At 36.7% G+C, this 15,319-nt stretch overlaps 1 protein-coding gene across 9 annotated transcripts in view; it reads right to left on the bottom strand.

The window, feature by feature from the left end:
* The window catches only part of LRP1B (LDL receptor related protein 1B), a 2,140,503-nt gene that overhangs the window by 636,910 nt on the left and 1,488,274 nt on the right, over positions 1–15,319 (bottom strand). For all 9 annotated transcript variants that reach the window (XR_007920674.2, XM_051849575.2, XM_051849574.2 and 6 more), the window contains one exon: positions 6,807–6,947. Coding sequence is in view for 8 of the 9 variants with exons in the window: in XM_051849575.2 (XP_051705535.2) it covers positions 6,807–6,947 (141 nt within the window). In the remaining variant the exon portion in view is untranslated. The remainder of the gene's footprint in view (positions 1–6,806; positions 6,948–15,319) is intronic.

Below are 15,319 nucleotides of genomic sequence, written 5' to 3'. Positions count from 1 at the left end.
GAAAAGTGATCCCTGTTAAATATAAGAGTGGGAATAAGAGAGGGAGGAGATGTACAATTTGGGACATGGTCAAGCTGACATTCAGATCTGGCTGAAGAGCCCATGAGAGTATTTTAGGTATGGAAAGCTAAGACACTCTAGAAAAAAAAAAAAAAAAAAAAAAAAAAAAAAAAAAAAAAACTAAATGAAAGATCTCTGTGAGTGAGACCCCAGTGGAAAGAACGGGGCCATCAAAGAAGGAGGTACCTTTGTCTGAAGGGAGGAGAGAACTTCCACTTTGATTATGATCCTGTCAGAATAAGATCGAAATCGGCGAACTCTAAAGGCTTCCATAGCCTTGGCAACTCATGACTAGAGCCTAGGGAGATTACTGACGCCATAAACAAGAGTGTCAAATTGTTAAGTCAACAACAGGAGTCACTGTGTACTTAGTTCTCAAGTGGGATCTATCCTTAATGTGCTGTCCAATGTGAAGTAATGTTATAACTAGTACTCAAACAGTATTTTACACTTTGTGTTTCTGTGTGGGTGCAAACTGATGAAATCTTTACTTAATATATACTAAATCAATCTTCTGTATATAAAGATAATTGAAAATGAATCTTGATGTGAATGGAATGGGAGAGGGAGCGTGAGATGGGAGGGGTGCAAGTGGGAGGGAAATTATGGGGGTGGAGGGAAGCCATTGTAATCCATTAACTGTACTTTGGAAATTTATATTTACTAAAAAAAAAAAAAAAGGTGAAAAAAAGAGAGTTAATGGTAAAACCAGTTCTCAAACAGTTTTGTGTGTGTATAAGTGTGCAAATTGTTAAAATTTTTACTTAATATAGAGTTGGTACTGTGTGTACAAAGTTAATTGAAAATGAATCTTGCCGGCGCCGTGGCTCACTAGGTTAATCCTCTGCCTGCGGTGTTGGCACACCGGGTTCTAGTCCTGGTCGGGGCACCAGATTCTGTCCCGGTTGCCCCTCTTCCAGAAAAGCTCATTGTTATGGCCCGGGAGTGCAGTGGAGGATGGCCCAAGTCCTTGGGCCCTGCACCCACATGGGAGACCAGGAGAAGCACCTGGCTCCTGGCTTTGGATCAGCGTGATGCGCTGGCTGCAGCCCGCCAGCCGCAGCGGTCATTGGAGGGTGAACCAATGGCAAAAGGAAGACCTTTCTCTCTGTCTCTCTCTCTCTCACTGTCCACTCTGCCTGTCAAAAAAAAAAAAAAAAAAAAAAAAAAAGAATCTTAATGGAAAATTGTTGGGCATTGCCTAAAATCTCCATTACAATATTGCACCTGGTGGATGTTCGAGGGGCGTGTCTGCGGCTGCTTTGGTCAAGCTAAGTAAAATCAGACCACCAGCAGGGATAGGTCCGCTTTGGTTCTGGACACGTGGACAGTGCATGATCCCTATACTTTGCTTAAGATGCCCCTGCGCTTGGTCCATCCATGCCTGCATGACCTTTTCACTGATTGGCTCCCCTACTGCACATGTCTTTCATAAGCTTTATAAGCCTGTACACTTCCTCAATAAAGTAGTTCCTGCTTCAGTAGAACTCATGGGTGCTGTGGTGTGTTCATCACCCGTCGACCTTACCTCTCCCGTTCGCCTTGTTGGGGAGTGCCTGTACTGATCCTGCTGGTCAGGGGTCAGCCTCGAGTTTAAGACCCCAACAGAAAATAAGAATGGTAACAGGAGAAGGAGGGGGAGAAGGTCTGGGAGGGCTGATATGATGGGAAGAATAATTATATTCCTAAAATTACTTATGATAGTTGTATTCCTTAAAAAATTAAAAAAGAATGTCTGAACAGAACAACAAACAAGGATGAAACTGAATCAGTTATAAAGAGTCTTCCAGCAAAGAAAACCAAGACCAGATGGCTTCACTGTTGAATTCTACCAAATGTTAAAGAAGAATTAACACCAATTCTTCTCCAACTATTCAAAATAATTTAAAGAGAGGAACATCCGTCTCAATTCCTTCTGTGAAGGCAGCATTACTCTAATTTTAAAACCAAATAAAGATACCATGACAACAAAAAAGAGAACTATAGATCAAAATCCTTGATGAAAAAAGATGCAAAAATCCTCAACAAAATATTTGATAATTACATTCAACAACATGTCAGAAAGATCACCTATCCTGACCAAGTCAGAATTATCTCATGGATGCAGAGATGATTCAACATACTCAAATCTATAAAGATGATATATCACACCAACAGAATAAGGATAAAAGCCATTATTATCTCAGTAAGTGCAAAGAAAGAATTTGATAAAATACAAAATCCTTTCAGGACAAAAATTTTAAGCAAATTATATGTAGGAGGAACATGCCTCAAAATAATAAAGGCTATATAAGACATATATATATATATATATATATATATAGGGAAACTATAAGAATCCACTAAGTGACTATTCTAACTGATAAGAGAATTCAAGAGAGCTTCAGGATAGAAAATCAGCATGCCAAAATCAGTGCCATTTTGGGTCCAGTACCATATGCCCAGTGCCTGTCCTGGTTGCTCTACTTCTGATCTAGCTTCTTGCTGATGTACCTGGGAAAGCAACAGAAGATGGCCCAAGTGCTTCAGCCCCTGCAACCATGTGGAAGACCCAGAATAATCTCCTGGTTTTAGCCTGGACCAGCCCTAGCTGTGGTGGCCTTTTGGGAAGTAAACCATCAGATGGAAGATCTCTCTCTCTCCTCTGTGTCTCTTCCTCTCTCCCTTGCCCCCTCCTTTCTCTTTAACTCCGTCTTTCTAATAAATAAATGAATATTTAAAAAAAATTAGTAGCATGTCAGTGTTTGGCATAGTGTGTAAAGCCACCACCTACAGCACCAGAATCCCATATGGGGGCCAGTTCAAGTCCCAGCTGCTCCACTTCATATCTAGTTCCCTGTTAATGTGCCTGGGAAAGCAGCAGAAGATGGCATACACCCATGTGGGAGACCCAGAGGAAGGTCCTGGCACCTGGCTTTGGCCCAGCCCCAGCCATTGTGGTGATTTGGAGAGTGAACCAGCAGACGGAAGATTTCTCTCTCTCTCTCTCTCTCTCTCTCTAACTCTGCCTTTCAAATAATAAATCTAAAAAAATTGGTAGCAATTTGTTTGCCCCAATAATGATCTTGCAAAGAACTTATTTTTTAAAAAGATGTATTTATTTATTTGAAAGTCAGAGTTACACACAGAGAGAAGGAGAAGCAGAGAGAGAGACAGTTCTTGCATTTGCTGGTTTACTCCCCAGTTGGCCACAATGGCTAGAGCTGAGCTGATCCAAAGCCAGGAGCCAGGAGCTTTCTCCAGGTTTCCCATGAGGGTGAAGGGGCCAACTTCTACTGCTTTCTCAGGCCATAGCAGAGAGCTAAAACAAAAGTAGAGCAGCCAGGATACGAACGAACGCCCATTTAGGATGCCAGCACTTCAGGCAGCGGCCTTACCTGCTAAGCCTGGTGTGCCGGTGCCACAAGGCGGAGGATTAGCCTAGTGAGCCGCGGCGCCGGCTGGAACTAGAGATTAGTATGCTAAGTTAAAAAGCTAGTTAGTGCAAAACCTCTGTAGCAGTAGGTTAAGCCTCTGCCTGTGGCAATGGTTCAAGTTCTGGCTGCTCTACTATGAATCCAGCTGCCTGCTAATGCACCTGGGAAAGCAGCAGAAGATGGCCTAAGTGCTTGGCCCCTGCTCCCGTGTAGGAGACCTAGAAGAAGCTCCTGGCTCCTGGCTTTGGATTGGCCCAGCTCCGGCCATTGTAGCCATTTGCGGAGTGAATTAGCAGATCAAAGATGGAAGACCTCTCTCTCCCTTTGTCTGTAATTCTACATGTCAAATAAATCAATCTTAAAAAATATAGTCACAAGAAGATAATTTCTAGATGTTTTCTCTCATATCTTTAAGTTAATATAAAGCATAAAAATAAGGATATTATATTTGGCATAGAGAAAAGTTATAAATGTTATCCTCACTTAATTATAACTTCTACATAATAATATCAACTTCTGCCCTCACTATATTATTCTTATCACGAATCCCAGCTTATATGATACCAATATCCCTGGTTTCTTTTTTTCTTTTTTTTTCTTTTCTTTTTTTTTTTTTTAACAGGCAGAGTTAGACAGTGAGAGAGAGACAGAAAAGTTTTCCTTTTCCATTGGTTCACCCCCGAAGTGGCCATTACAGCAGGCACTGCGCCAATCCAAACCCAGGAGCCAGACACTTGCTCCTGGTCTCCCATGCAGGTGCAGGACCCAACCACTTGGGCCATCATCCACTGTACTCCCAGGCCACAGCAGAGAGCTGGACTGGAAGAGAAGCAACCAGGACAGAATCCAGAGCCCCAACCAGGACTAGAACTCGGGGTGCTGGCGCTGCAAGTGTAGGATTAGCCTAATGAGCCGCAGCGCCAGCCAATATCCCTGGTTTCAAGAAAAATAGTATATATGTGCATATATACATGCACATATACATATGTTTACATATGTTTACAAATATGAAAAATGCTAGAAATTATTTCTAAAAATAAATAATAATAAATAAAAACTGGAAAAACAAATAATGAAAAAATCTATTAGGAAAGAAATGAAATGTTATAAATAAGAAAGAACAAGGGTTTCTATAGCCTTGATAATATCAAAAATATGTGAAAAGTAATAGAAAAATAATCTTCTGACCTTCAGGGACTGCATATTTTTAACATAATTGCAAAATATATTGCAATACATTTTGATAAATAAGAATAAATATATTAAGAATTACACTGTATATTAACAAACACGTTTAATGTAGTGTTTGCTCAGTATCTAAGAGGAAATTAATAGGGAGATTACACTAAAAGTAATAACAAAATGAGTCATTATCAATAAATATGTTTTCCTAGTAAACACAAAAATAGGAAAATATAATTATTTCTGCAGTGATTATCTTTAAAGTTATAAATACTACCATGGCTTAATATTTTGTAATGATATTGATGTTCAAACCTCATTCCCCAAATCACAGAGGAGCTAGAAAGTCTACTTGAGTAACGAGAAGTCTCAACTCTCCAGTGATCTGTGTCAAAAATGATAAATGAAGTGGCTAATTGTACTTTGAAATCCAAGGAGGTAGTAATGTTAACACCTTAAATAGTCCTAAATTGCTCATATTTCATATTAATGAAGCTTTTAAGCTACCTGCAGTGACTCTGTTAATGGGATTGTCTTTAATACAGATGCTTTTATCAGCAAACTCTTCTAGGATAAATGGTATTTTTCCTGCATTTTAAACTTAGTCATATTATACCATTGATTTGTAAGTGCTAGAGGTTCTTGCAAGTTTGGTAACAGTGTTACAATGCATAGAACACCCAACTGTACTTATAGGATATTACCTTTAAAAGATAAGGGAAATCCTACTATCATGAGCAAATTGCACCAATAATGAACTAAAATTTTCCTCCCAAAATTTCATCAGGGTTATTTCTAGAAATATAATTAATATACCAATTTATATGTTCCAAAGAAAGTGTATGCTTCTCCACATTTTGGGAAGTTTCTATGCTTTTTTAAAGGTCCTATAAGGAAATCAATCATTCTCCCTCCCTCCCTCCTTCTGTCCTATTTTCTAATGTTGTGTTCAGAGATATTCTCTGCAGTTTAGATTATTCACTGAGATTTATAATAGTACTGTTTTTATATTTAACGAATATATTCTATTTAAATGCATGAAAATGTCTTGATATTTTATTTATTGAATCAGTACTTTAAGTTACATCATCTGTTCCCTATGACTTGAATACCAGTAAAATTATTTATTTTGATATAGAAAATTGTTCATTACTGAATTGTATGGATTTCACACCAAAATATGGCCCATGATCTGTACAGGGAAGGCAAGTAGACATGGCTTCAATTCTGTCCTTGAAATGCTGGCAAAGCTCTCAAATGGTGGCCAAATAATTTCTGCCGGCTCAATGGTTGTCACCTGTTGTGAGAAATAGTGATTCCCTTGGTTCTCTATCCTTCCTACTCTTTTCTGCTTTACTTTACATGTCCAAAATCCTTCAGATGAAAATCCCTTTCTTAGTGTCCAAAAAACTTCCTGAAAATTTTCTGAAGAAGGAATATCTATGAAGCTAAAGATTTTCATAGTAGAGGATAAAGTGAGAAAGTAGAACACAGAAATTATATATATATATATATATATATATATATATATATATAGTTTTCTGCTAATGTCATGGATCATGAAGCAAAAACTAGTGAAAGCCTAGCAGGTGTGGGGCTGCACTGGCTGACATCTCTAATCCCATGGCCATTTGAGCAATGTGACAAATCCACCTATGTAAGCCGTCTGTTATTCTTCTCACTCCATGTTACTGTATACCACTTAGACAAGCAAAAACAAACAAACAAAAAAGTAAAATGTTTAGAGCTAAACAATGTAGTTCCTTTGGATATGAAAGCTTTATGTCAACATAGTCCATTTGATACCCACTAGGTCATTCATTTGATGGGCTTAATCATATTGTACATGTAGTACATGTACAATATAATTTTTTGAAGGGGGCTTAATTTTCTTAATCATATCCTTATAGTTAGAATTGTTTAAAGTCTTCCTGAAAATCTGACAAATTCTCTGATAATGTTTTCAAAGTTCATTATGCACTCATGTTCAAAGCATTTCATCTGCAGTTTTAACCTGTATTTTTCTTTTTAAAATATATTTATTAGAAGCATGAATGGGAAATTTCTATTGTTGAATTGAGAAAAATAATGCAAGAAATAGAATTTTATATATTAAAAAAGAGGCACAAATTCATTATAGTGACTTACCTTGCTGTGCTTCTTTATCATACACTTTCATGTGAACAACCCCAGAAGTCTTATTCCGTAGGATCGTGGGGTTTCTTCCATCTCTTTTGTTGCAGGTTCCCAGCTGAGCTAAGTTTTGGTCTGCCCACCACAGTTTCTTATCTATAAACATGAAAGGATGTTTTGAAGGAAAGTAATAATCTTGCTAAATAATAATAAACAGCTATTATCAAATACTCATTTATTTCACTGTATTTTCAAAGTATTTCTAAGGGAAACAAGTAATCTTTACTTTTTAAACTGAAAACTACAGTGACATTTTATGATTTATATTTTCCTTCTACCATCCTGGTTACAGATTCTTCACTTCAATTTTTCTTTTTCTTCTAATACAACATGCCATATGATATTATGTATCACATAATATATAAATGCTATGTAAATTAAAGCATATTTCAAATGTCAAAAAATGTATTCTTATTCACACACTTAAGCATTACCAAAATAATTTTGTACTGTATTTGTAAATGAATGGCAAACTCCAATAAAGCATCTAATTTTTTATTTTTATTTTTCATATACTTGAAAGGCAGAACAATAGACAAACAGAGACAGAAAGAGATGGTCTATGTGTTGATTTGCTCCCCAAATGCACAAAGGAGTCAGAGGCCAGGCAGAGGGCGGGAGGCAGGAAATCCGTTCAATTCTCCCATGTAGGTGGTTGGAGCCAAGGCATTTGACCTCGTCACCTGTTGCCTCCCTGGATCCATTAGCAGGAAGTTGGATCAGAAACAGAGTGGCTCAGGTTCAAACTGGCCCTCAGTATGGTTTACAGTCATCCAAGTTTCATCCACTGTGCCACAACCTGTCCTCAACAAAATATTTAAACTTCAGCTACAAAAAAAAAAAAAAATAAATATATCGTTCACCAATTTTATGTTTGCTAAATGGGTAAACTTTTAATCATCCATGCTCTCATACTGGCTACTTCACAATTAGAGTAGCTTCTATTTCTTGCATCATTTGCCCATTTACTTCAAATTTTGTTAATTCACACAGTTTGTATTGAGTGTTCATTTGACATTTAGATACCCTTCCGTGTGCTGCAGATAAAATACAGAGTTCTGACCCTCAGGAAGCTAGTATTCTAGTGAAAATTACACATTTATTACTATATTATTTTAAGTTGTCATCATAAAACTCTAAGGACACTATTATCATTCCTATTTCATAGATGAAGTATCTGAGAATTTCAGGAATTTAATAACAGTCAAGTTTGCATATTCAGGTCTTCTTATTGCCAAAACTTGTGTTCCTTCTAAGACTCCAACACCAATAATTTAAAATGAAGAGTATAATCAACAATAATCACCTCTTCCACTTCACTTGATTTTGTGTGATATAAGACACTAAATATTGTACAGAGATTGATTCATTTAATGTCCACAGCAATTCTAGAAGTACTACTATGAATCAATTTTGTGGTTCAGAACACTGAGACAAAGAGAGCTTGCATCGTTTTTCCCAGACTATAGATTGATTCATGGTCAGATATTGGATAAAAACTGACTTAGGATTTCATGGTGTTAATCACATTCTGTAGGCCACTTCTACATATGGATGGAATTTAGTCTTCCCTCTTTTAATATAAATGGTGTTATGATAGTGGACTTGAGTAGCACATTTCTTTACAGTTTAATTTATACCCATGAATTGGCATACAAACATAGAGGTTCCCTGTAAATAAAAGAGGTGGAGACTTTGCTTCACTCAAATGATCAAATGTATTAAAGATGTATAGCATAATATATTGAATCAAGCATATAATGTTTCCTTTAGAATTTCTCTCACTATACCATTACTCTGGAAATATAGAAACATAAAATATACTTCGGAGCACAGAAACAGTATGTAAACAGCACTTTGGGGGATGATATTAGGAAAATGAAGAAACAGGAAGGGAAAATTGCAGTCAAGAACGTGATAAGAGAAGGTATAAATAAATGGAAACTACCCTCCCTACTGAACTCCATGACTTTGATTTCAACCTGTGGATAACAGAATGGAAGTAAAAAGTAAAATGATGAAGTAAAGATATTTTTATAAGGTTCAGCATTGTAACATAGTCGGTAATATCTCAACCTACACATCAGCTTCCCATATGGGTGCCAGTTCATGGGTTCATGTTCTGATGCTCCACTTCTAATCCAGTTCCCTGCTAATGGCCTGAGAAAAACAGAGGAAAATGACCCATGTGCTTGTGACCCTGCATCCACCTGGGAGACCTGCAAGAAGCTCCTAACTCATGACTCCAGCCTGGCACAGCCCTGGTTGTTGTAATTATCTGGGGGAGTGAATCAGTGGATAGAAGATCTCTCCCTCTCCTTGACTCACCCTCTCTCTGTCCCCCTTTCTCTCTCTCTCTCTCTCTCTCTCTCTCTCTCTCTCTCTCTCTCTCTCATATTGACTTCAAGATAAACGAATTGTGTCCCAGCTGTTCCTCTACCAATCCAGCTCTCTGCCTATGCATGGGAAAGCAGTAGAGGATGGACCAAGTGCTTGCACCCCTGCACCTGTTTGGGAGACTTGGAGAAGCTCTTGGCTCCTGGCATCAGATCAGCCCAGCTCCAGTAAGCCATTTGGAAAACCAATGGATCAGAGAATGTTCTGTCTCTCCCTCTCTCTGCGTGTAACTGTCTCACAAATAAATTAATATAATCTTTTTAAAAAGGAAATGTTTTATATTATAAAAAATAGAGAGACCAAGAAACAGAAGATATGAAAGAAAAGGAAAAAATACATAGAATATCAGTCTCAAAATTCCAACAGTCAGTAACACCAAACCAGATGAAAGAAATCATTGGATCCTATTCTATTTTGTATTCACAGGGAACAAATACTTAAATACTTTAATTCACCAATAGAAATTAACTCTTGTGTGCATAGCTTTTGACATTCTATAAGACAAAATTGAAAGTATTTCTAAATCATTTCTGCTGCCTCTCAAAGTGTACCTGGATGGAACATATTTAAGAAATGGCTTGAGATGTAAGAACTAGCTATTTTTTTTCATACAACACATATGTTTCTTTTGAAAAATGATTGACAGACAATCCATGGTTGTTCATAGGTATTTGATCAACATTTTCCTATAGATGAATGAAAGAAGCTTATCATGTCAAGAAAAACAAGTGAGAGAACTTGTTTCCAATGATACAAATTAAGCCTTCAGGTGAAAAGCAGAGTGTCAGAAAACTTGTATTCAATATCATCAGTTTGAAAATTCCCTAATATTTAATATTTTTGTGAGTGACATTCTAATTATGATAGTCATAAATATAATTCTTTATGAGCTACAATGAAATATGTCAACATTTGAAAAAATGTACATAACATAAGAAACCGGTATTTTCTGAATGGCCAATGCATGGTGAACTAAAATTATATTTGCATACTCTGATTTCTGAAAATTGATTTCTGAAAATAATAAGAATGAGAAAGGAGAGGGAGGAGGAAGGAAGGTGGGACGTAAGGGGGAAGAATCATCATGTTGCCAAATTTGTATCTATTAAATGCGTGAAGCTGTATTCCTTAAACGAATTTTTTTTTTTTTATTTTTTTGACAGGCAGAGTGGACAGTGAGAGAGAGAGACAGAGAGAAAGGTCTTCCTTGCCGTTGGTTCACCCTCCAATGGCCGCCGCTGCCGGCGCGCTGCGGCCGGCACACCGCGCTGATCCAATGGCAGGAGCCAGGAGCCAGGTGCTTTTCCTGGTCTCCCCATGGGGTGCAGGGCCCAAGCACTTGGGCCATCCTCCACTGCACTCCTGGGCCACAGCAGAGAGCTGGCCTGGAAGAGGGGCAACCAGGACAGAATCCGGCGCCCCGACCGGGACTAGAACCCAGTGTGCTGGCGCCGCTAGGTGGAGGATTAGCCTAGTGAGCCGCGGCGCCGGCCTAAACAATTTTTTTAGATCCTCAAAAAATTCATAGTATGGTTGTTTCAGTTAACTTTTATAAGCTATCAGCTGAATTTTTGTGTCATTAAAGAATACATTCATGATCATCTGAAAAAAGCTATTAAAATAATCCTTTCCTTTTCTTCTTGTATGTAATCCAACCCACACAACATCTGCTGAGTTAGATGTAAGAATCTAGCTGGATTTTTATTAAGTAAGACATGAAGGAAATTTACATGATTAAAACATTGCCTCCTGCTTGGTTATTTTTGCTCAAGATAACTCTGACTACTTGGGGTCTTTTGTAGTTCCATACAAATTTTAATAGTGATTTTTCTAGTTCACTAAACATATCATTGGGATTTTAATAGGTATTGGATTAAATCTGTAATTCACTTTGAATAGCATGCATATTTAGATGATAATGATTCTTTCAATCCATGAACATGGGATGTCTTCCCATTTTTCTGTGTTCCCTTTAATTTCTTTTATAAATACAGTTTTCGTTGAGAGGAGATCTTTCACCTATGTGGTTAGAATTTATTCCTAAGTATTTTATTTTTGTAAAATGGGACTGCTTCCTTGAATTTTTTCAGATGTTTCATTTTGGACATATAATGATGCTACTGATTTTTGAACATTAACTTTATATCCTACAAACTTGCTGAATTCATCCATTAGTTCTAATACCTTGTTGCTGGAGTCTTTGGGATTTTCTCTATATAAGATCACATCATCTGTAAACAGTAACAATAAACTTACTCTCTTTTGATTTGGACACCCTTTAGTCTTTTCTCTAGGCTAATTGCTCTAATAATTTCAGTACCGTGCTGAATAAAATTTGTTGAAAGTGAACATAAGAATTTAAGCAACTTAAAAGCCAAAAAAAAAAAAAAAAGAAAAAAGAAAAGAAAAGAAAGAAAGAAATAACCCAATTTCAGAAAAGGCAGCATGGGGCTAGTATTGTGGCAGTGGGTTAAGATGCCCATATCACACTTCTGGCTTGAGTTCTGGCTGCTCTGCTTCCAATCCTGCTCCCTGCTAATGTGCCTGAGAAGGCAGCAGAATATGGCCCAAATACAGATGACTAATCATCAGGAAAGTGAAAATCAAAAGCACAATGAGATATTACCTCAATCTAACAAGATTGGATTATAACAAGACATGAAAAGAAAATATGTGTTAGAGAGGATGTGGAGAAAAGGGAACCTATGCACATTGTTGATGATAATGAAAATTCATACAGCCATTCTGGGAAAACAGTATAGATTTTCCTCAAAAAACTAAAAAAGAACTACCACATGATTCTGGGTATATATGTACAAGGGGAATGAAATCAGTCTGTTGAAGAGACATCTACACTCCAATGTTTATTTCAATGTTATTCTCAAGAGCCAAGAAATGGAAACAACCTATGTGTCTATCCACTGATGAATAAATAAAGAAAATGTGGTCCATATACACAATTAAATATAACTTGGACATTAAAAAAAGGATGAAATTGTCATTTCCAACAACATGGATGGAACTGGAGGCCACTAGGTTAAGTGAAGTAGTCAAGCATAGAAGAAAAATATTGTTATGATCTCACTCTTGTGTGGAATCTAAAACATCTCACAGAAGTTAAAAATATAAGACTAGAGAAGTTAAGAGGGGAAGTAGGATTGAGGAAATATTAACTGGTGGATACTAGGTTATAGCCATACAGGAGTAAGAAGTTCTGGGGTTCTATTGCACAGTAGAGTGAAAATACATGTTGCTAAATTACTGAACATTTCACCCTGAAAATACCAAAGGAAAGATTTTTGGATATTTTCACTATAAAAATATTAAATGTTTGAATATTCTTTGACCCTTGAACAATGTACACAAGTAATGAAACATCACATCACATGGTAACCCAAAAATGTGTAGAATTTTTATGTGTCTCTTTTTGTTAAAAATTATTATTAAGGAAATGGAAACTGGAAACCATTATACTTATTGAAATAAGCTAGTCACAAAATCTGTGGTAACTAATAGAGTATCTAAAATGTAATCTACAGGAGTGAAACTGTTACTTTGAGATGCATTGATTTAGAACAGCCCTTGCCTTGAATGTCAAGGAGCAATTTTTCTGTTTGTCTATTTAGTTTAGTTTTTTTTTTTCCTGATAATTGATGAACTCTCTACTTAGTGTTGGGTTGATTTTATGAATATAAAAAAATAGCTGAAAATTGATCTCTGTAAAAATAATAAGAATGGGAAAGGAAGAGGGAGGAGGAAGAAAGATGGGAGTATGGGGGGGAGGGATGGGGGGATGAATCATCTTATTCCCAAATCTGTATATATTAAATGCATGAAGTTGGAATCCTTAAATAAAATAAAATTTTAAAAGTATTTTTAAAAAGTCTCCATGTGCCACAAAATTTACTTATAAGCATATATTATTTATGTCATTGCAAGTGAGTTAATACATTTTTGTCCCATTTCCTTAAATTTAATTTCTAGTATTAAGGTCATCAAACATATACCACATTAACCAACCAGTGTTATGAGACCATGGATAAAGCTGTTGTCTATGACACTGGCATTCCATAAGGACATCAGTTCTAATCCTGGCTGCTCCACTTCCAATCCACCTCCCTACTAATATGCCTGGGAAAACAGCAGAGATCAACCGAAGTACTTGGGCCCCTGCACTCAAGTGAGAGACCTGGACTATGTTTGAGGTTCCTGGCTTTAGTCTCTGGCCATCCACAGGCCACCACTTTGCATATGGCCTTGTCTAAAAAAGATCAGAGTTGGTAAACTCAAGAGGCTTCCATAGCCTTGGTTGCTCATGACAAGCGCTTTGGGTGATTACTGACATTATAAATAAGAATGTCAATTGTTAAATCAACTCTCGGAGTCACTCTGCACCTGCTCCCCATGTACAACCTCTGCCCTTAATGTGTTGTACTATGAGAATTAATGGTAAAACTACTACTCAAACAGTACTCTATACCTTGTGTGTCTTTATGGATGCAGTCTGTTGAAATCTTTACTTAGCATATACTAAGTTGATCTTCTGTATATAAAGATAATTGAAAATGAATCATGATGAAGAATGGGATGGGAAAGGGAGTGGGAGATGGGATGGTTGTGGGTGGGAGGGAGGTTATGGGGGGGAAAGCTGCTATAGTCCAAAAGTTGTACTTTGGAAATTTATATTTATTAAATAAAAGTTGAAAATAAAAAAATAAAAAAATACATTCAGGTAAAACAATTGGAACAATGCAAATAAAGTGATAGTATGAAAGTCCTTTATACAGCAAAAAATAAATAAAAATAGAGGAATACATCTAAAAATGGAAAAATCTTCCTTGCTCATAAATTGGAAGAATGAATATCATAAAAATGTCCATATTCTGAAATCAATTTACAGATTCAATGTGATACCAATCAAAATACCAAAGACATTCTTCTCAGATCTGGAAAAAATTATGCTGAAATCCATATGTAAACACAGGAGACCCCAAATAGCTAAAGCAATATTCTACAATAAAAACAAAGCTGGAAGCATCACAACTCCAGATTTCAAGAAAATTACAGGACAGTTATAATCAAAACAACCTTGTACCAGTGCAAAAACAGATGGATAGACCAATGGAACAAAATAGAAATGCTAGAAATCAACTCACGCACCTACAACCAACTTATCTTTGACAAAGGAGCTAAAATCAATCCCTGGTGTAAGGATAATCTCTTCAACAAATGGTGCTGGCAAAACTGGATTTCCAAGGTAGGGTTACACACAAATTCACTCAGAATGGATTAAAGACCTAAATCTATGACTCAATACCATCAAATTATTAGAGAACATTACAAGCAATCAAGCCAAAATTAACAAATGGGATTACATCAAATTGAGAAGCTTCTGCACTGCAAAATAATGCTCATAAAGTGAAGAGGCAACCAATTATATGAGATAAATCTTTTGCAAACTATTCAACTGGTAAAGGATTAATAACCAGAATACATAAAGAAATCAAGAAACTCAATAATAACAAAACAAGTAACTCAGTTAAGAAATGGGCAAAGGACTTAAACAGACATTTCTCAAAAGAGGAAATCCAAATGGCCAACAGACACATGAAAAACTGCTAAGAATCACTAGCCATCAAGGAAATGTAAATCAAGACCGCAATAAGGCTTCACCTAACCCCAGCTGGAATGGCCTTCATACAGAAATACTCAAACAACAACTGCGGGTGAGGATGTGGGAGAAAGATATCCTAATCCACTATTGGTGAGAATGCTAACTGGTAAAGCCACTATGGAAGAGAGTATGGAGAAACTGAAGAAATCTGAATATAGACCTACCATATGACCCAGCCATCTCACTTCTGGGAATTTATCCAAGGGAAATGAAATAAGCATATTAAAGAGTTACCTGCACCCCCATGTTTATTGCAACTCAATTCACAATAGCTAAGACATGGAATCAATCTAAATGTCCACCAACTGAAGCCTGGATCCAGAAATTATGGGATATGTACATTATGGAATACTACACACTAATAAAAAATGAAATCCAGTCATTTACAACAAATGGA

The sequence above is a fragment of the Oryctolagus cuniculus genome, chromosome 3 (genome assembly GCF_964237555.1).
Source record: "Oryctolagus cuniculus chromosome 3, mOryCun1.1, whole genome shotgun sequence".
Taxonomy (NCBI): Eukaryota; Metazoa; Chordata; class Mammalia; order Lagomorpha; family Leporidae; genus Oryctolagus; species Oryctolagus cuniculus.
The sequence above is the reverse complement of the archived record's forward strand: the minus strand, read 5'-3'. Positions and strand labels throughout refer to the sequence as shown.